General features: G+C 37.9%; 1 protein-coding gene across 5 annotated transcripts in view; it reads left to right on the top strand.

Moving 5' to 3' along the window:
* Nucleotides 1-23,250, top strand: part of CNTN6 (contactin 6) — a 295,782-nt gene that overhangs the window by 148,239 nt on the left and 124,293 nt on the right. For all 5 annotated transcript variants that reach the window (XM_070576733.1, XM_070576734.1, XM_070576736.1 and 2 more), the window contains one exon: nucleotides 22,366-22,461. In XM_070576733.1, coding sequence (XP_070432834.1) covers nucleotides 22,366-22,461 — 96 coding nt within the window. The remainder of the gene's footprint in view (nucleotides 1-22,365; nucleotides 22,462-23,250) is intronic.

Raw genomic sequence — 23,250 nt, 5'->3', positions numbered from 1 at the left:
GTCCTGTGTGATTGAGGTTCTGTTCTGCCACAAAGTGCTGAAAGTGTTGACCTTTTGTTTTCATCTCACAACCTAGACCCACTTTTTAGACATCATACAGCTTGCCTTTCCCTTTGAAAGCTGTCACTACTCAGTTTCTGTATTGAAATTTACTTCTCCTAAGTCTGACTGTGTGCTGCCCTTCAAGGACAAACATGGAGGTATGTGTTTCTTCTTTTTGTGTGCCTTTTCCTCCTTAAGAGCAATCAGTTTTTACTACGATCTCAATACTTTAATACATATATAAATTAGAAAATAAAGGAAAGTTACTAATATCACCTGAGTTGGAGACAACCACTATTAACATTATTAGATCCTTCTAAAATTTTTTCTTGTATAACTCATAGACACACACTCACTCATACACATACACATAAATGAATATTTGTTATTTGTGGACTGCTTTTTCACTTTACAAAAGCAATCTAATAACACTTTAAAGCATTTTCCTTGCTAATCCTTTCAGAGAGAGACAATAGTTTACAAAAATAATAAAACATGGAGAATAACCAAGATTTTAGAATTTTCAAAGTTTGAGAGTTATGATCTTTCTTTTAAAATTCAAGTCTCCTGACTAAGATGCTCATTTTCCTCCTCGGAGATAGGCTTTTGGAAACGTCAAACTAAAGGTGAAAGGTGGGTAACTCTGCATGTAAAGAGAGGGCCCTTCCTGGAAATGTGACTTGCGGAGATAGACAAATAGTGGTGAGATACATCTCTGAGAAGCTTGAAGTTGGGCTACTCTAAATTCTGCTGATGTTTGACTCAGCCCACAGCATAAATAATCTTCTCAGGTCATTTCCTTGACAAAGATCCCCTGTTGAAAGAAGGTATCGCATGGATAAATTTGGGAAGTCAGAATGCTCAATTCCTGCATTTGCTCCTTCTGAACTGCTAAGATTTTATTTAGAGGTGGGTATAGAAATGGGGTCAGTGTAGATCTTCTAATCTAATTAATCTATTTCAATCACCCTCTTTTATTTTGTCAGTAGGCAAAGCTCTTTCAGCATACCTAATTGCTTTTCCAGATTTTCATCTTGCTTTTCATCAGAGGGCTTAGTTGTTTCATTTGCTTCAGTCCTCATTCCACCTCTCCTTATCCAGCCCAGCATTGTGACACCATACCCTTCACCCTTATTTTTGAGAGCAAGAAAAGGAATGTTTATATTTGTATCATTTATTCATTTAATTCGGTAGTCTTGTTCTGCACAAAATTGAGATCTTAATAGATATTGAAGTAGACTTTCACTCTTTTTCTTGATATAAATAAAGTTATTGGTGTTTATATTCTCCCTATAATTATTATATGTCAATAAAAGGTGATATAATAGCTGCATACTGAAAGTAAAAATCTTCCAAGGTAATTTTGTCTGCTAATTCTCGATAAATTGTTTAAGTAATCATGCATATCCATGACACTAGTTTCAACTGATTCGACTTATCAAAATTATTGCGCTTCTACCTGGTCTTGTGATGAATGATTCTGATCTGAATCAATCTCTCTCTCCCCAAAACAAGCATGAGTCTATTGCATTTTTTTGAGAAATAATTCATGCTTATTGAAGACAGCTTAAAGAATATACAAAAGGTTGAAAAATACCACAAGATACATCGTCTTTCCAAAAAATCCACCTACGTACACATTCACCAGATGCATATATACACACCCACCCACACATAAATTTATATGAATAGGATCATTCTAAATAACTTACTTTTTTCCTCTTAAAATTTTAAATGACAACAATTTTAAAGCATACAGAAATGACCAGAAAAATATTATAGGCATAGTAGGATATAAACATGTGTTAAGGTTTTGTTACTTATGAATCAGATCTTTTTTGTAAAGATATAAAATGTTCCAGGTGCTATCACTTTTCACTCCATTCCTTCTCTGCCTCTCTTCCCAGAAGTAACCACTTTCCTGAAGTTTCCTGAAGTAACATTTCCAAGTATGATTTTGTGATTTTACTGCCTTTGTTTTAAATTTTTATATAAATTGTATCAGAATGCAATTCCTTTTGCAACTTTCTTGCCCACTCTATATTAGGTTTCTGAGATTTGCCATATTTCTACATGTTGGTTTACTTCTTTCCTTTTAACTGTTATAGAGTATTTTATTGCATGAATAAATTGAAGTGCATTCCATTTCAATACAGGGATGGAAATAAGCAAACTTTAATCTTGTTTTTTCGGGAACAATATATTATAAATTCATTTCCATTACATATTTATGCGTTCATTCCTCTTGTTTTTATTGAGCTGCTATCATGTGTCAGACACTCTATGATATGTTGAAGGTGTAGTGCTTGACAAAACAACCTTGTCCTCAGCACTCATGAGTCTATGTAGGTAGTAGGATCATGTAAATATATACAGCACAAAAAATCTTAATAAATGTTGAAGAATCTCTGAGAGACTACAATTTAGGAGTTATTTATTAGGGGAGCAGGAAAGTAGGACTCAAGATGGATGAAATCTCCAATGAATCAAAATCTGAATTCATCCAATATCAGTTATCTGCTGTGTTTTTTGTGTCTAATGCCTTAACAATGTTATGAAACCAACACTGAGAAAAACTCTGTGGTATACAGCAGTAAGCCGTTATTTTTTATCGTAAGTCTTTGCCTTACTAGCTGGTTTCTTCTGGTCTCATCTGCGCTCTCTTACGTATTGGTGATCATTTGATAAACAGCTTTGAGGATTTTCCTGGCCTCTCTCAGGCCAGGCTGGGGCAGCTGGGCTGGCTCAGTTCTTCTGCACAGAGTCTCTCATGCTCCAGCAGGCTAGTCTAAGCTTTTACCATGGTGGCTGGGTGGGGTTCCAAGAGAAAGAGAAAAAGAGCAAAGCGGTACAGAACTATTTTAAAGCCTAGGCTCAGAATTGGCATGTTGTCACGTCTGCTGTATTTTGTTTGCAAGGCCAGACCAGGTGAAGCAGTGGTGAAACAGACCTCAAGTGAGAAGGAAGGTGATTTATAGTCACATTGCAAAGGATGAGGATGTAGTGAGAGGTGAGGAATTGAGGGTAATTTGCAACCAATCTCCTATAAATGATGTGAGGGATGGAGTTGAAGAACATTCTATATAGAGGGAAAAATATGTTTAAAGGCTTAGAGGCTAGAGGAGCCAAGACATTCAAAACCTAGAAAAAAAGGGCATTGTGGAGTTTTGTTTTGGTTTTTTTTTGAGGAAAATTAGCCCTGATCTAACTGCTGCCAATCCTCCTCCTTTTGCTGAGGAAGACTGGCCCTGAGCTAACATTCATGCCCATCTTCCTCTACTTTATATGTGGGACGCCTACCACAGCATGGCGTGCCAAGCAGTGCCATGTCGGCACCCGGGATCTCAACTGGCGAACCCTGGGCCGCCGAAGCGGAACGTGCGCACTTAACCGCTGGGCCGCTGGGCCAGCCGGTGTGGAGTTTCGTGAGGAAAATACAGAATGGTGTGAGAGAAAGTTGGAGAGGTTGGCAGGAGTCAAGTCATGCTGGCCTCACTGCCCAAGCTCTGGATTTCGAATTATTCCGAGAACAATAGGATCCCATACAATTTTAAGAAATAGATTACATGATCTCATTTTTAATTGATTGCATAATCTAATCTATTACATTGTTTAATAGATTATATAATCAAATTTTAAAATGAATTTCTTTGGCTAACATATAGGATAATGTATTAAAGATTGTAATTGGGTAAGCAGTGAAACAGCTTAGGAGACCATGCAGTCATTCAGATGTGAGATGATGAAAACATGGGAGAATGAGAAAGGTAGAGATATTGTTGAAAAATTTTGGATGTTAATCTATAGCATTTGGTGCTGGTAGGTTGTAGGTTTTGAGGGAAAGGATGAATTTGTGAATGGTCTCCATATAAATGTTACTTGAAGCCATGGGAGTAGTTGAAGTCACCAAGAGTGAAATTTTCAAAAGAAAAGAGGGCCCAGAAATAAACCCCAAATAATTCCAATTATTAGGCATCAAGGAATATAGATAGGTAGATTCATGCTTTTAAATGGCTACATAGAATCTGACTATATGACTTTACCATATTATTTTAAGTAATTGGCTGTTAATGGACTTTGTTAGACTTCATTAGACAGTGATATAATAACTATCTATTATGTATTCCTTGACTCATTTAACCAATTATATCCTTGGAGTAGATACTAGAAAGTTGAATTGCTGCGGAAAATAGGCTTTACATTTTAAATGTGAATACGTCTTGACTAACAACCCTTGAAAAATGGTTATACCAAATTATACTTGCAGCAGCACTGCATATGCTATTTCCTCAGTCACTCTCAATATTATATATTGCTTAATTTTTCATTTAGCATCTGATGAGTGACAAATTTTTGTGGTTTTACTTTGGATTTCTTGGGTTATTAATAAAATTGAACTTTTTCATATGTTTATTGGAAATTTGGAATTCTTTCATGAAGTTCCTAAACATGGTCTTTGCCTACTTTTTGGTTTTTTTTTTTTTTTTTTTTGGTGAGGAAGATTGTCGCTGAGCTAACATCTGTGCCAATTTTCCTCTCTCTTATATGGGATGCTGCCACCGCATGGCTTGACGAGCAGTGCTAGGTCTGCACCCAGGATCCGAACCTGTGAACCCTGGGCTGCAGAAGCGGAGCACACGAACTTAACCACCATGCCACTGGTCTAGCCCCAATCTTTGCCTACTTTTATATTGAGGAGTTCAGATTTTTCTTATTAATTACCAGAAGTTATTTATTCTAAGTATATTAACATTTTTCTATTATAAATTATATAAAATATTTCCACTTTTATATTTACTTTGCTTGTGGTATTTTAATCAGATAGAAATTTTAGCATGTAAAATTGTTTTCTTGTAATTCAATTAATCTCTCATTTCTTTTAAAATTTTTGTTTGTGACATGTGTATAAACATTTCTCTAGCCCACGTTTATAACACTATTCCCCTTTAGTACTCTTGCGATTTTATTTGTTACATGTAGGTCTTTGATTCACTTAGATTAGTCCAGTGTTGACAAAGCCCATTTTCCACTTAAAATCTAAGTAGTTGTTTGTTGTGGAGGCAGCACAACGTAGAAGTTAAGAGTAAAGTCTCCAATTGCCCTAAATAACCCATCACCACCCTCCACATTCAGCCCCTCCGGCAGGACGCAACACTGGCTGGTGACACAGTAAGCTGTTCCACAAAGCCCAAAGCTGTACCGCAGGGTGATATTTCTCCTCTGGAGAAAGCCCATTTAACAACTAAAGACAAACTCTTAAATCACAGCAGTGCCTAGATCATAGTAGTTTCTGGTGCTTTATTCTTCCTATGAATAGGTTAGGTACAAAGGTTTCAAAGGCAGCCATTAGACCAAATGCAGCATCTAAACTGGAGAAGGCGAGTGAAGAGCTGCCTTTGAGTCCATTCCATCAATTTCATTTTAACCTGATTTATTTGGCTATATGTCTGTCCCCCTCTGCATTTCCTATATCAGCTTTATCACAAATCAGTCCCCTGCAAGTTGTATTGGAAAAGCAATATGTGTGATTGAGATATTGTTAACAACAAAGCATGTTCTGGTCCCAGAGCTGTTAGATTCTGATTGATAAAATTTAATATTTTGAAGGTAGAAAAAAAAAGACTATTATTCCAACTCCTTTATTTGTAGTGTGGGTGAAGTTCCTTTTATCTCCTCTGCTTTCATTGTAGCAGTATGACTGAGATTCCAATAAATTATTGAATGCAATATCCAGATGTCCAGATGATTTTTTGGTGCTGCTGCTCCGTCTTAGTGGGTGAGAGAAAAGATAGTTGAGGTTCTGGAAAAAGTGTCAAAGCTTAGCAATAAAATAAGAATTTCATTGAACAGAAAGTAATGAAATCACCCAATTTATTTCCCTTTCACTGTTGTAATGCAGGTAAATCATGCTTCACGCGAGTCACAAAGCTTGAATGTGCAGTGGCCTGACTCGGGTGGTGCGTGGTTTATGTGTGAGGGATTGGAAGAGTACTCATAAATACCTTTAATAAAAAAGTGTGGGTTGAAACAGCTTAGTTTTTCAAATAAAAGAAGTTTCATTTGTGTCTGGGGATCACAGCTGTTAAAAGTCAACTCTCTCAACTTCTTCTGCTTGTCCCATCCTTCGAATATTGCTGGAGTCCTGAGGAGTTATTTCTCCAGGTCATCTTGACATTCTCGGGTTCAGCCTTTTTCTGCTCCATGGTACAATTCCCTTTGTCTGAGGGTGCCTTCAGTTTCCTTCCTCAGATCCTCTTCTTGACTGTGTCACATATCGATCGGGCAGGCTTGACTGACACATTAATCTGAAGGAGCGTCGGTGGTGGAGTAGACCAGGAGTCAGCACAACTTTTCTCTAAAGAGCCACATAGTAAAAATCTTTGATTTGCTGGCCACATTCTCTGCTGTTATAGGGTCGAAGCAGTACATCAACGAACAGGTGTGGCTCATCCAATAAAACTTATTTACAGAAACAGCCAGCGGGCTGGGTTTAGTTTACGGGTCTTTGTAGTTTGTTGAGCCCTGAAGTAGACTCGGAATATTTTTTTAGATGTATTCTGCCAATGATGAGCATTAACATTTGTTGAGCGTCTACTCAAAATTCCACTTGGATAATCTCATATCATTTAGCAAAAGGAAAAGATAGGTACTATTGTAAACCCATTTTACAGATAAATAAACAAAAGCAGACAAAGATCAAGTAATTTTCTAGCGCATGGTGGAAGGGTGTTTGAAGTCACGCTCACTCTGAGGCCCAAGATTCTAACCAGTTTGCCATAATGCTTTTCTAATTAATCATTAGGAATGGAAGTGCCACAAAAACCCAATTTGGTGAGATATTTCCATGTGTGAATAAGTTTTTGTAAAATTAATTAATGAAGTACCCATATGTTTCAGTTTATTATTCACAGGATGTTAAATTGCTTTTATTTAAATTTAACTGTTTAAACTTTTATTTGGAGAAAATTAACCATGAATTTACTGGTAGGGGAAAAACACAGAAAGCTAAATACCAGATAGGTAAAGTCAACAGGAAATGAAGAGATGAGACAGGAATTTACTGAGTTAAATGAGCTGAGTCTTTAAATCTTGTCTCTACAAGGGATGTGATTTGGGGCAAGTTGCGTTCTGAGCCCTAATTGTAAAACTAGAAACTAGAGAAACACTACCTCTCCAGCTACATTAAAAATTACTTTGAGGATCTATTGAGTTACTCAATGGATAAGTGCTCATACAGGTGATCAATATGTAATAATCATGTATATATAGCATAATGTATAACAGAATTAAATATAAATACACAAACATATATATACACACATGCATATATGTGAAAGTACATGAGGTATGTGAAACTATATGTTAAAAAGTCACCTTTCTTTAGATGAGTAAAGAAAGTCTGTGTCTAAATAATCAAAACCAAAAATGCTTTGAATTTGAAGCAAAATTTTAGAAGATATTTTCACAGATTCTGAGGCATAGAGTTCTTGAGGGTCATCTAGGCCATTCCTCTGTCTTCAGGCAGAGGTATCCTTAAGCCAATGCAGATGAGATCCTGTCTGTTTCTTTTAGGGAAGCAATTTAGTGAAAGTGCCTATAAACCATTTGCTGAGAGAAAGAGAACCTCTTGAATACAAATTGACTCCCTGATTGTAAGTGACTTTGTGATGACAAGCAAGAGAACTTTTCAGAAACACAAAATATCAAAAACATTTTGTGTTTTGGAGAGTCAATCACCCTGCCTGCCTGTGGCTTCCAGCTGGGGGTGCAGCCTCAAAACATCCGGAGGCTCTATCACTGCTTGCTATGCAACACAGCGCCTCTTCCGGTCCAGAGGTGAGTCTTAATACTTTATACCATTAACTGTGTAGTCTCAAAGATGGATTCAGGGCAGGTGTTTGATGTTGCAGCGTGTTTGGGTTGCTGAATACCAGAGTGAGTTTCTCCGCCTCTCTGCAACATTTTAAAAGTGGTAGCAACAACAACAAATTTCCCTTATCGTTGGTGCTTTAGGTAATAATTCACTGAAAGAAAAACAAAAATTGATTTGTTTCCATAATACATCATATTCTCTGCTTTATCAAGAAATAATTAAGGAAATCGACTGTTTAAATTTCATGTGAAGCTTCAGAAAACTCCATGTGTGCCATGAAAAAAAAAATTCAGAGAAACACTGATTCCCCACAGGAGACAAATCAATTTTGTCTCTTTGGTTCATTGCTGCATTTTCAGCTCCTAGCGCAGTGCTTGGCAAATAGTAGCTGCTTAATAAATGGCAGATGACACTTGCTTTAAACGTCTATAGCACGTTCTTTCTGTTTGCTTGGCATTCTTCAAAAGCTGACCTCTAGACAAGGATTTGGGTTAAGTCGTGTATTTAGGAGGTAACATCAGGAAGCATGGTGAAGGAGTAGGGAAGTATGTAGGGAAGGGAGAAAACCCATGAAGAGTAAGCCAATGAGTGGGTTGTCACTGTGGGCCACTGCGGCTCAGTACAGCTGAGCCCCTCCTGAAGACTGTATGGAGTCTCTATACAATTGCCCCACCACAGAGCAAGGGCTATTTACATACCAGCTCCCTTTCCTCATTGGTGGAGGGCCCCTCCTGAGGACATTAAATCCCCAGCAGTCTAGCCTACTTTCTCTGTAGGCAGATATGCACCCATGGTACAAAGAAATCCTCAGAGCAGTCTCAGGCAGACAGACCCAGGTCTGAAGGTAGCAAGCCCTCAGCTGTAACTGTCCCCCAAAGTGACAGGTGACTTCCTACCTGGGCTGGGGGGCTATGGGGCGCCATACAGTGGCTGCCACAATCATATTTAAAAGTAGCACAATTTTTTGGGTTTCTGACATTCATAAAGTGAGAAAACACAAGAAATCAGTTTGATATTTACATTTATTAAATAGTTTTAATTAAAAAGGTCACAGATACTTTGTATTTAATAAGGCAAGAGGATATGTAAACGTTCAAAGATAGCAGTTCAGGAATTTTAACTTTTTTCTGCATACTTGACCCTAGTATTTCTGTGAGTAAACAGATTGTTTTTCAGTTGTTTCTGGTTGATTACTGAATAAGTGATTGGACTATACTTAATCTATTTTTTAAATAAATGAAATATCTAATTGAGACAATTGAACAGTGGTCTCCTTGATTAATCACTATGCTGAAGATGATAATTACAGATTCTGCGAGTCTTGTAAAGAGCAGGCCCAGATCGCTAGATGGGGAACCTCTTTTCTGTGGCCACTTTCTATGGCATTGAACATCTCAAAAATCTCGTGTAAGGGACACAAATGAACTTCAGGTAGGCTCAGGAGCTGAGAAGTTTAGGGAGTGGCTAGAATAAGGCAAAAATGAAATGCCAGCTGAAATTTTATCGGTGCATAAACTATAATTAAACAGAGGGAGACTCATGTGTAGAGAAGAGAATGGAGCTGCTCGAGGAAAAGCAGAGATGACAGAGAGCATGATGCCCATGGGAAAGGAAAAAAGAGAGTTGGAGGGAGAAAACTGTCAGTTGACCTTTTTGTTCTCAGATTTATTTCCTGTACTGTGTTCGCCTGAGATTTATCTTGACACCTTTTTACCTGCCCTCCTCCTCTAAGGTTAGACTACTTTGAGTGAATGTCTGTCCCTGGAATGCAAAGAAATCCAGATCAAATAGTGAACACATGATTATTATTATAGCAGAAATTAGAATGAACTAAAAAATTGCCTACTTGTTCATTTAGGCAGTGTGGCATTGTGGTAAAAGCTGTATGTCATACTCCTTGGGATTTGAAACTTAGCTCCATCAATTAATCACCAGTTCAGCGTCCTTTTGGCAAGTTTTCTTAAGCTTTCTGAGTTTTGCATCTTATGTGTAAAATATATGTAATAACATTACACACTTATTAGATAGCTACATAACATGCTTATATGATACCCACAGATAAGTTATATATGAATTTCATGAAACTTATGTGTAAATATAAATAAATACAAAATAATAAACATAAGAGAAAAAATAAATATATAAAAGTTAACTCTAAGTGTAAGTTAAATGAACTCTAAATCTTTGTGACAATTAACTTATTGAGGGCTATTTGACACAGCATATGAAACAGGTTACTTATAGCATCTCATTTAATTCGCACAATAATCCAGTAGTACATCGTTTAAAAAAATTATAGATTCATCCATTCATTCCCCATTTCCACAAATGTTTGTTGAATGCCCTTTACGCATCAGACACTGAGCATATTAAGGAACATTGAAAAGTAACCTTTTCAATGTCTCACAGCTTATAAATTCAAAAGTTAGATTCCAACTCAGGCTTATCTGAATCCAAGGCCCAAATATTCTCTTTCAACTATGTGACAACTCTTTCTTTTTATATAAAATAAACAAACTCCTCTTCTGCTCATAGGTTTGTCTCTCTCTCTCCTGGACCATAGCCTTTTTTTTTTTTTTTTTTTTTAAAGATTTTATTTTTTCCTTTTTCTCCCCAAAGCCCCCCGGTACATAGTTGTGTTTTCTTCGTTGTGGGTTCTTCTAGTTGTGGCATATGGGACGCTGCCTCAGCGTGGTCTGATGAGCAGCGCCATGTCCGCGCCCAGGATTCGAACTAACGAAACACTGGGCCGCCTGCAGCGGAGCGCGCGAACTTAACCACTCGGCCACAGGGCCAGCCCCTGGACCATAGCCTTTTATAACCAAACTTCGGAAGCGACATGCCATAATTTCTGCCACACTCTGTTGGTGGCACAGACCAATTCTGGTACAATGTGGTGGGAAGGGACTAGAAGAGGCTGTGGACACCATGAGCAGGTTCACTGGGGGTGTTTTGGAGTCTGACTACCTCACCATTTTTCAGAATAAAACCTAGCCTCTTCTCTGAAATCTTCTATGATCCAACAAAAATTAGTCTTATCCTCTCTTCAAATTCCTAGAGAAAATATTGTGGACTATATATGTAGTGTTTTGCAGTCATTCATTCACTTTAGAGTTCTAATTATTTACTAAATCATTAAACATATATTTATGAATACCTGTTTTTTGTGAGCGCTGGGCTAGTTACTGCATGGAAAATAAGATCTCCTTTCTCCTGAAGCTTATAGTCTATTTAGGAAAAATTGAAATAAATTAAACCGATAACAATTTCTGACAGTGATTGGACCTTTGGGGGAAAAGAGAGAGAGAGCTGGGCAGCTGCTCCTTCAGATTGGCTTGCCGAGGGAGGCTCCACTAGAAAGGTTCGTGCAGGCTGAGATTTCAATGTCAGGCAGAATCGAGCCATGTGAGCATCTGGGAGGAATTTTTCAAGCAGAAGAAACTGGAAGGCCAGGGGCCATAAAGGGGAGGAAACTCAAAGTGTTCTGAGAAACAGGAAAATAAAGTGTCCATTGTGTTTGGAGTTTTCTGAACAATAAGTGAAAAGTAGAAAGAGGAACTGTATCACATGGATCCCTGAATAACTTCATAAGCTATTTAAAGTGATCTTCATTTCTCTGAGTTCACTAATCATTAAACATTTACTGAGTATCTACTGTATGCCAGCACCATGCTGTGTACTGGGATGCAAAGATAAACCCAGATACTTGATTTGGGAAAGATAGTCACAGAAATAAACAATAGCAGCCAAGTCTGATCGTTTTTAAAATAATTTCATGAATACATGAATTAATGAACAACCTCTACATTTAAGAGATTCTTATGGCAAATTATACTGAAATGCAAGCAATTCACTCATTTTTTTTTTAAACTTATTGAATCAGCCAGTGTTTCTGGAGCATCTGTCTATGAGACGCAGATACTTAAAGGAGTCTGAGTAGGCTGGTTGAACAGGTCTGAGACTGAAATTTCCAATTTCGGCTTTGACAGAAATGAGTACTACAACTCAGATCAATTTCATTGATCTGAAACTCTTATGAACTGGAACTCTCTGCTTCTTAAAATCTAGATAAATCTAGAAAAATTGGGAAAATCAGTGTCCAGATTCCTGTGCATCCCAGTGAACAGACATTCCTATGATCCCTTCTAACTTCAACTCTGCCTCTGCTGTAGTCTTCTCTGACCTGGCTCTTACACGCTTTTTTTGTTTCTCTCCTGTTTTTATCCAAGACTGTAACTCTTTTCTTAGTTATGCCCCCCCAAATAACAGACTCACTAAAATGAAAACACATTCATTTAGTCTTTGGTTTGTATCAAAACATTTGTGGGAGTTTGGGGGAGGAAAGGAATATTGACACAGAAGAACACAAATCATTTTAAGATGAATGGACTTTTTCTAAAAGTCCCTCAGAATTCTGTAAGTTGATTTTCCTTTTGTTTCTGTTTTGTCCTCCCTTCCATCCCCCCACCTCCCAAATCTCTGTGCATTGCTAACACAGACCACTTTGGTTCTCTCAAATGAGTCCTATCTCCTGGTCCACCATATCCTCTGGAGCTCAAATGACCCATTTTCTTAAACCAGATTCTTAAACTTCAGGCATCTATACATTACCTTTGAAATATCCATGTATCACCTGTGCTATTGATACCAGCTCAACACAAAGTTGACATAAGGGAAGCCATATTGTAGAAAAGAAAACATGTTGTAAATTTGAGTGACCAGTAATTAACTAGCCCCGCTGGATATACACCCTCCAGGAGATATACATGCTCTGGAGATTTTATGCCCCCTCCCAGCTGTGATAAGGCAATAACTTTGTTCCTTTGAGTTGCCTAAGAATGTGATGACCCCCGGACATAGATTCTATGCTGATATCCATGACAAGTGAAAGATCTGGTGGGGTGACTCCCAGACTGTAACACCAGAGGTCAACATTCCTAACCCCCTTCCCTATAACTCACTGGCCTATAAAACTGCTTCAAGATTCTGTGCTCCACTTAAGACGGTTCTTTCGGATGCTAGTCTACCATCTTCCATCTTGCCAGCTTATAGCTTAATAAAATGCTGTTTCTCTGCCACCATCTTGCCTCTTGATGGATTGGTTTTTGTCTTGTAGCTAGCTGATCATGCCCTTTGTGTGGTAACACTATTATTTATTTTTCCCAATCAAATTGCTTTAACTTTTAATAAGTAAATTTGTTTGAAAGGGCATATTTCTTACCACTGTATCCAGAAAAATAGTGTCATTCTTCATAAATAGAAGGAAACTTTAAAAAGCAGTGCATAGTTATTAAAATTTAAATATTTGTTTGCATAACACTAAGTGCATGCTCATACAACCACCAACCAATTATACCTACCCCACACATTGGTAATCTCTCCTATTCACCTCTCAAGGTTACTCTAAATATTAAAAAAGATGACAGAAGTGAAAGTGCTTTGGAAAAGAATAGGATTTTACTTAAAATAATCTCTCTCTCTCTCTCTCTCTCTGTGTGTGTGTGTGTGTGTCTCTAAACGACAATGCATGCAAAAATCCTTATCACTGAACCTAATTCCCCTCAGGGCTGAGCTGGAGAAAGCTGCAAAGGAAATGCAGATTGCAACTCTGACTCCAAAGACCTTGCTCAGAGTCAAACAATTTGATGGAAAAACAACAGTATTTAGCAACAACCCTGAAATCAGTCTCCCTAACTCCAATCGTACAAGTTCTTACAAATTGAAGTCAGTGGGATAAAAACTCTGGTAAACCCAGAGCTTGTGTCTGTGGGAGGTCTTTGAAAAACTGCTTTCATTTCACACTCCTTATATAAACAGGGGTAGTAACACATTTAGTCAGGCCCTCTGCCCCATTATCTTGAAAACTCTACTTTTCATAGTCTACGTAGATGGCAAATTTTGAAATCGAACTCTCTGATTAAACCGTCACAATGAATAAAAGGGCTCTGTCAGAAAAGGGCCACAGTTCTGTAATGGTTTGCATTAACCACTCTTATCAAGGGGCTGGAGTCTTGCATTGTGGAAATCACTCCCTTTTACTCTAATGAGCATCACAGAAGTGGACCAAGAAGGAGAACGAGTAGGATTGCTCCTGAAAAGACACAGGTTCACCTGATTTGCCACCAAAACTAATCCCTCCAGCCCCCTTTGCTGATGACCTAGCACAAGAGCTAATCACTGCTGAGCCTCTGACCAAACTCCCTCGGACCTCTGGGATGGCAGTGGTCACTTTAATTTTTTTGCTACCACCTGCAAGACCTAAGTACCAGGACAGGGCTCTCTTCCAAAAGAGACAGGACAGATCGCACTCACTTACTGTTGGATAAAAAATTCTCCTTTGCATTCCTTTTTTGCCCCTTCTCTCCTTTCTCTACTTTTTTTCTTCTGGAGGCAGGCTTACGGGGGAGTCCCTATTCAGGCCCCTTCTAGCTGTGTGGCCTTGGGAAGTTACCTAACCTTTCTGAACTTTGGTATGTTTGTTTATGAAATGGGAATCATAGTACCTACATCTCAGAGCCACTGTGAAGATTAAACGTGATGATGTTTATAAAGTTCCAGGAACTGGGAAGGGTCTCAGTAAATAAGAATTCCCCTCCCCCTGTGCTGGAAAGCCCTTCACTGCCCCCCTCCATAGCTCTTAGTTGTTACCTTCAAAGGTTTAGCCAAAATCTAATAAAAACCCAGTCTCCTTTGGATTAGCTACTTCAGCATCCACAATGGAACACATGTTTTCCCTCTGCCATGTGGAGATGCTCAGCAAAATCCTCAAGTGTTCCTTTTGGACAAAAACACGCCTTGATGACACACACAGCTGTGTCCACATCTTCCCACATGCTGCAGGGCATCCTTTATTCATGTGAAGATTTCACCTGTTCCAGATACTCCTCTTCTTGCACTTGAGCAATATTTGTACCATTTATTAATCCCAGGAGGCACAAATAGCCCTAAAAAAATCTCTTTAGAGATGATTGACTAATAAGATACTGGCTCTGTCCTACCTGTAGAATAAAAGATGTAAAAATGAACATTTGCCAAAAGGCACAGCGCGAGACAGTGAAGAAGCAGGGTGGCCTAGGATTTTTCTGGCTATGCAAACACCAAGCCAAGAGGTTACTTCTGCCTCCAGCTGGGCTGTGTAGCTTTCTGGGCAGCAAGGTTCAATGACCCTCTATCTAACAGCTTGTGTCAAGTTGGCAAAACATTCTCTGTAATAAAATGCAACATGATGTGTCAGTGCTTGACATAAAATTTACATGCTTTTGACGTTATGCCATTTTTCTTTTCACTTATAACACTGAGCATTTGAGCTGGCTACTGCATGGGCAGAGAATGAAGGTCCAGACTCAGTCTTTAAGAAAATGGATTTTGTTACATCATCAGACACCAAGATGAAAACTGAAAATAAAGCCCATTTAAAAATTCGAAACATCCTACTTTTGTAATGTGCATGTGTATCACCAATAATATAATTAAAGTCCCCAACATCATTTATTTTGTACTTAACACCTTCTAAGCACTTTAAAGACATTACGTCATCATTCCTCTGCGACAGGTACTATTCTCAGCTTCATTTTAAAAGTGGAGAAAACTGAGCTAGAGCCTAATTAATTTGCCTTAGATCAACAGCTAATGCACAATGAAGCTAGCTTTTGAATCCACAGAGTCTGACACTAAACCTGTGCTCTTGATCATTTTATTGTATCACTAATAACCTTGTACAGAATTCATTAGTGGGTTGTTTAATCTTTGCACGCCTACTTAGATTTCTTCTTTTCTTTTCAGAAACACTGAAGACCTCAGTGTAATGTACTAGTTAAGTAATCTGGCATCTCAATCTATCCTGTGCCATCAACATTACATCACTCCATCATTCTTGTCTGCTTCTCTTTCACTCACCTAATTTTAACTGTGTGGAATATGCAAATTTAAAAAGAAGCAAGTTTGAAGACAGGTCAAGTCTGCACTTGCGGGTTTTTTTTTTTGTCATAGGTTTTGCTCCCCTTACCACTATTAGTTAGACAAATGAGTCCATTATAGAAAATCAAATCCAGTCTTATGTGTATATTGTAATAGACCAATTAAGTATTTCATATTTGTTTATACTTGTTCTATTTATTAAATGCTTATCTCTGAAAACCTGGATGCTGGGCTGATAGAAAAGAATGCCTCAACCCCTCCTCACTATTATCCTGTATATTTTAATCTTAAGCACCATAAGAAAATGGCTCTTATGAATTCATTATTCCCAGGAAACAACTCACTTGCTTTCCATTTATTTATGAATTTTTATAAAAATCCTTTTATAAGGAAAAAGCAGGGGGAGGAATTTTCTCTTTGACTGTAAATGGATTTGATACCAGAAACTCTTAAAATAGCTCCTTACTTCCTGCTTGGACATTAGCATTCCAAGTTTATATCCAATATCGAGACTTAGCTATTGCCTCTTTTACAGGATTTGACAGTAGCATTGTGCTTTATTAGGTTATGTCATGTTATGTTACTGAGTTATGCTAGGAAACACAATAATATCATGAACACTCTAACTGAAGATATAGCATCCTGAAAATGGTGGTGGAAAATGAAAGTGGTCTAAGTAGAGATATTTTTGTATGCCACTTAATAAAGGCCTGGGGAAATTAATTACAGCACCAAGACTTCCAGCTTGTTCAAAACCACCCAAGAAATACAAATAGTAACATGAACAATTTTGGTATTCCCCACGAGTGGTCCTCTTCAAAGGAGAAAACTGATGGAGAGATAGGAATTCAGAATAAGATTACTACAACGTCTTGAGATTTTTAAAGAGGACTTTGATTTCAAAGGTTACCTATATTGTATCTGGGAGTTCCGCAGACTAATGCAGAACTAGAGAATTATTCTTGAAATCTTTCGCCATTTTCCTTTCGCTGGGCGGGATAGCAGCATTTCCTTGCCCAGCAAAATGTTTTTGCCTCAGGCCAAAACAAAGCACATACATCCAACACGGGAACCGCCTCATGAAGGTGAACAAGTGCTCCTCAGTCCTGTTTGCTCTAGCATAAGCTTTCAATGCTGCAACTTCTCCAGAAGGATTCGCAAAAGGGGAAAATAGTATTTGGTTGGTGGGGAAAAAAAAGAGCAGGTAAAAGAAATCTTAGAGTTTAAAATCAGAGTTAATGTCCTCAAAGAAACAAATAGCTGAAATTGCTTTTGAGGTGTGGAAAGAGAGAAAATGAGCACTGTCTCTGATTTGGGGGCAAATCTCAGCGTCTGTGTCTTGGGTAAAGCTCTAAATAGAAAGGCAATATATCAGGTGGATAAGCAAATACCCTCTGGAGCCATGGTATTTAGAACTAAAATTTTATTTCCTTTCCTTATAAGCTGTGTGCACTAGGGCAGATCCTTTAATTTCTGAGTGTGGTAGTAGGAGCTGGAAGGAAGTGAACTTCTTTGTAGAGGAGGGCAGGAGGATTTTGGTTCACCTTTGCTCCTGAAAGAGAAAACTGTAGTGGGGAGATTGTAGAAAAGAGAGAGAGAGAAGACATAAGCAATAGGGAGGAGGAGCCAAAGGACTTTTAAGAACTAAATAGCTAATATTTGATTTCCAGATGTTTGTGTTGCATCTTCCTAAATCAGTGAGATTGACAGAGGCACAAAGTATGGTGATGGTGGTGCTTCATACTAATGTGTGTTCTGGTAGGGGGGAGTATATATTTCTGTATGTAGGTCAGGATAAGGGGCTGAGTTCCTTGTCTGCAGGGACATGAGGGTGAAGATAAATCAAGAAACATACCTGGAGAGGGAAAAACAAGGATTCAGAGGAATGAGAATACCAGACACAGAGCTATTTCTAAATACTAAAAATACAGCACCTTCCTCCCCAACCCAAGAATGTGCAAAAATCTTTTGAAAGGCTTTGTGCTTTTGTGCTTGTTTATTTGAGCATGGATTGTCAGTTTGTATGTTCTAAGTGGTAGCATGACCCCAGTTAACATCTGGAAAGAGGAATAGCATGATGTTTGAGAGGGTGAGCTCTGGATCCATACTATCTCCTGTTCAATCCTGTCTTGACACACAGAAACTGTGTGGTCTTCAGTCATGATTCTCTATGAACCTCAGTTTCCTCCCTCGTTGAATGAATGTGACGGTGGTACCTACATTCCAGAGTCCTCATGAGGATTCAATGAAATTGCTTCATTCAGAGTCTGGCACATAGTAGCTACTTTAATACATGAAAGAAAGAAAAAAAAGGAAAGAAGATTTAAAACATTAAAATAAAATAATTCATACATAGCAAACAGAGAAAGGTCCAGTTAATATTATTATTCAGATTTTAAACAACTCAACCGTACTATGTCCTGCTTGAAGCATGCACATTTTCCTGGTGAATATTTTTTCCTATCCCTGATTTTCAGGTGCTGTCCTCTTGGTTTGGGTCAATGAACCCTGAGTACCCATAGCCTTCCCTCCAAGCTTATGAGAGTTGGCAAGCCACTGGTCTCCTTCTGTGTCAGGGGCTGGCATCGCCAAGCACATCCTCTGATTGTGATCCTCAGGCACTGGCAGCGACTGCACAGTTTTCTTGCTTTAATTAGGCTGAGATTCATTCCTACACATGGCAGCTGCAAAGATGTGTTCTCCTCACAATTAGACATTGCCGCACTTCGCATTGCTTGGACTTAATTTCAAGTACGTTTTGGTGATCCTTGTCTCTCCTCTGCACATTGGTTGCTCCAGGAGAGAGCATATGGCCCTGTAATTCTTTAAAGCTCATTTTATGGGCCATTCTCAGGCACTTCCTGCTGGCCTTTGGAACAGAGCCTTGTTTGTGACTGCATTTTTGCTTATGCTTCTGCCAAATGCTTCCTCCAAAACCAGCAATAAAACCACAGGATCCGATAAGCCATGGTCATCAGAATGGCTTAATGAGAGCAACCTCGACAATCAGAGTCTTTAACAGCAACCAGCACTGCAGGACTTGTACCTTGAGCACAAGGACAGCCTGGGCAGGTCACCTTAGTGGTTAGGGGAATTTCTCCAAATATTAGAGAATTTGAGACCATCTCAGGGAACGATCTCACACCAAGCTATTTTCTCTTAAGCAAAAATGGATAGGGCAAAAATAGAAACTGGTGTCTCTCTTTGGCCTCTTCTTGTAGGAGAATAAATCAAGAGTCTTTAAAGGTCTTACAGAGAAAAGAAAATTTCATGGCATGCTCGAATGGCTACCTAATTCAGTGAAACTTGCCTTAAAATAATCTGGATTATTTCACGTTTCTGGCTAGCAGAAAGATACTTGAAATACAAGCTATATACTTAAAATAAATCTTGTCCAAAGCATCTTCACATGAGACGGCATCTAGTTTAAATAAGGCAAAATTATATCTTGTCTATGATCTATGTGTTATTAATCTGTTTAAAAATCTGAATAATTAATTAAAACCCATGAATTAGTACCATTTTGGAATGACTGTGTTTTGATAGCTAACAGGACTTGTGTGACTTTTGAGAGAAGTTGATTTCCTTTCATGTCAGCTAATAGAAACCCCATTGTAATCATAAAAGGCTCGGAGAAATTATGTTACAAGCGGATGCTATTTAAGTGGAAGTGAACACAGACTATATTAAAGTATCAGTGGCCTTATCAACAGTGTGTTATAATGGCTTCTGATTAGCAGTGAAAACATGATTTATGTTACCAGGAATGTGAAACACTGACAATGTGACATTGAGAGAATTCAATCCAGAGCTTGTTAATTTCATAGAATCATTCAATTTCTCATTACTCCTTTGTGAGAGTTTTCATTTTTGGGACTATTAAAAACTAATGACAATTTAATGAGATCTTTCAATAATAATAGTAAGAAAAAAATCATAAAATCCTCACCTGATATTATTACTAGAAATAGAAACAATGAGTTCAATATATTGATTTTTGGTTTTAAATACACTTTTTTAGCCTGATTCTTATTGAGTCACATTTAAAATGATGCAAACTCAAGTTATGAAGGACTCCCAAGTCAAGGCAAATGTTCTCATCAGTGGTGCCAACATATATGGGCTGATTTAGCTTTTCTATGGCCAAAGAGGAAAGGGGGTGCATTTGGTTAAAATCCTCTATGAGAAAGACATGCCAGGTCCTAAATTAATGTGAGGCTAATCGAGAGCAGATGGTGGAAGGGCAGGGGTTGTAGCTGGGAATAAGTAGAGTCAAATATTTTTATTATTAAAAGTGGAGTTATTTAATTTGTATGTCAGATCTATCCATCTATTTCACTGAACTCTTTTTACTTTTCATAGATAGAAAGCAAAGTGTACAAAAAACCACTTATTTTGGAAATAATATGGATCCCACCAGTAGTTTACTTCAATCATATCACAGTAAAGTTGTTAAAAATAAGCAAACCTAAAAAAATACGCACGCAGTTCATAATCTTTGCAATATTTTAAAAGATAGAGGTGTAAGTAAAGATTTAATAATCTCCACTTCCATGTCTCCCATTCACTCCACTGAGATAACCAAGATAAATTTTTTCGTCATTCTGTAATTTTCTCTACACCAATTTAAAGAGATGCTCATATTTAAGTTTTTACTTCTTTTCTTCCATAATGGAATAATGTCATAGCAGTATTTAGCAATTTTTTTTAAGTTAACAGTATGACTCACTATGCAAGGACTTTCCAAATTGATTCTTTAGATTTAATACATTCTTTCCAGTCATTGATGGCATTCCATTTTGTGAATGTTCCAAATATTACTCAACTGTTGCATTGATTGTTTCCAGGTATTCCCTTTGTACTTTCAATATAATCCAAATGTAATATAATTGCTCATCATGTCCTGATTACGACTGTAGTCTCACTGATCCTTGTCCACTGTGTAACAGTAGCACTGACTTCCTTTCAATACCACGAAACTTCTCTACCATTTTCTACATGTGGGTTTTAGTTCTGCTTTTTTTTTTCTGCAAAGAATGCTTTCCCTGCCCCATATCATCATAGCATTGCTATCTCTTTCTCATCCATCAGATCTACCCCCTCTTCTTTTCCTTCAAAAGATATTTTAGGGTAAAAAGTTAGGGTAAATTAGCATACAAAAAATTAGGGTAAAAAGTTAAACTTCTGTAAAAAAGAGACCCCAAAATAAATGCCTCAAACAAGATAGAAGTTTACTTATTTCTAGTATAGTGATCCAGAGTTGGTGTTCCAGATCAGCTGTGGTTCTGCTCCATGTAGCTACTCAGGTACCCAGGATAATGGTTGGCCCTTTTGTCTTCAACAAGATCTCTTATGTCATTGGCAGTCTAGATAGTGGTTGTGGTGGGTGGGTGGATGGGTAACATCAAAATTTGTGGAGATTTCCTCTCAAACATAATAGGTGGGAGTTTTACTGTTATTTCTGCTTACCACATTTATCTGCAACGATGTCTAGAAATGAATCCTCTGGTTAGAAAAGCAAATTTTATCTAAAACCCTATTACTATGAAAGAAAGGAGAACATATTTTGGTAGACAACTAGAAGTCTCCAACCTACAACACTCATCACAATGTGTAAATTATATATTTATTTGTTTGATTTTTAACTGGTCTTCTCGTCTTTCTATTACATAGTGAGCACAATTAGGGCAAGGTAGATGCCTGCTATCTTCCCCAGTTTATCTTCTGCCCTTAATCCCCTTCCTGTCTTTTAGTAGGGGTTCAATATAAATTTGCTAAATGACTGACTGAAAGAATAAAGAAATTTTACAGGTGAAGAAACTAAGATTCAGAGAAGTTAAACAATTTGCCCATTCCTAGAGGCTGGGGGACAATTTTCCAGGAATGTTGAAAGCTTCATACTGCAAATAGATGGCTTAACAAGATAACTAGTAAGCTCTCTTCTAATACTGAATTTCTATGATTCTTTGATGTGGTAGGAAATTAGAGCACCCCAAACAAGATCATGAAGCTGCTTTGTGAAGGAGGAGAGCTAGAGAAATTAGAAAATATAACTTCTTTCTCATTGGCTCAGTCACACAGAACTCTTCCTCACACCATTCCATCCTAAATTCTCACAGACTCCATCTACATCAAAATGACAACCATTAATCTGAGATGCTAGAAGACTGCAGCAAACTTGCTACATAATCTTATTTTAATCACATCTTTTCTGGGCAGGGAAAGTAAATACGTGCTGGGCTTAAAAGATTTCCTGCTGGGCTACAGGCTGCCTGGGAGAATAAAAGTAAACAGATAGTGAATGATGTTAATAAATGTCTTTATCACATACTCTTTTTCATTGTATTGAAAAGAAAGAAGGAAAGAAAAACAAGATTTTGAGAGATAATCAATGTAGATAAATTGAACGTCAACTAAATCTTCTAGTCAGCCAAGTATGAGTGTCCATTACTGTTAATAATAAAATGCTTATTTTTAAAATGCTTTTCCCCCAAGATAACTAATTCTGAACCTCCTTTTCTTTGTTTTCCAAGATATTGAAGACTTTGAAACCAAAACAAGAAGCACTGTGTCTGTCCGAGAAGGTCAAGGTGTGGTGCTTCTCTGTGGCCCGCCACCACATTTTGGAGGTATGGTGAGGGTACTTTGGATCTCACTTTTGTTGTCACTCAGGGAGTAAAGTAGGCACATTAGGTCTTGAAGCCAATGGTAGCCCTTCATCAAATCAAAGGGACACTTGAAAGCTCTTCAAGTTCATCCTACTGCATGCAAACAGTTCTACATCCAGATGTTTTCTTTTAAAAATATTTATTCAAGCAGTCACTCAACAGACATGTTCTTAAGGATATGCAGCATGCGTATCTTGTTATCAATTTACCCCACTAATTGGAATTAAATTTTGGGTGGCACCAAAATAGAACATCTCCTAGCAATGGTAAAAGGCAAGCAATAAATGCCAATCTCTACTTTGGAAGAATCTGAATTGGCAGTGAATTAGCCTGTTGCCAGGGACCTATACCACCCACTGATTCTCTCCCCCTGGGGGTTACATTTTCTCAAATTCCACGTGGAAATATTTGGTAGATTCTCAGCCAACAATGAACCTGGAAGAGGCAGTGTGAAAATAAACATGGAGCCATTTCATTTGGTACAATCCAATATTATACTGACTTTATTGTAGTTATCTTAATAATAACAGCAAGTACTTACATAGCATAGATCTAACTACTTTATATGTATTGACTTTTTAAATACTCACATCAGCTTCACGAGGGAGATACTATTAGAATTACAGTTTTACAGATGAGAACACCAAGGTAGAGAGAGGTTAAGTAACTGGTCCAAGGTTACACAGCTGGTAGGCAGTGGAGCCAAGATTCAAATCCAGGTGGTCTCATTCCCAGACCCTGAGCAGCTTT

The sequence above is a fragment of the Equus przewalskii genome, chromosome 15 (genome assembly GCF_037783145.1).
Source record: "Equus przewalskii isolate Varuska chromosome 15, EquPr2, whole genome shotgun sequence".
Taxonomy (NCBI): domain Eukaryota; kingdom Metazoa; phylum Chordata; class Mammalia; order Perissodactyla; family Equidae; genus Equus; species Equus przewalskii.
Note: the sequence above shows the minus strand (reverse complement) of the source record. Positions and strands in the feature narration are given on the sequence as shown.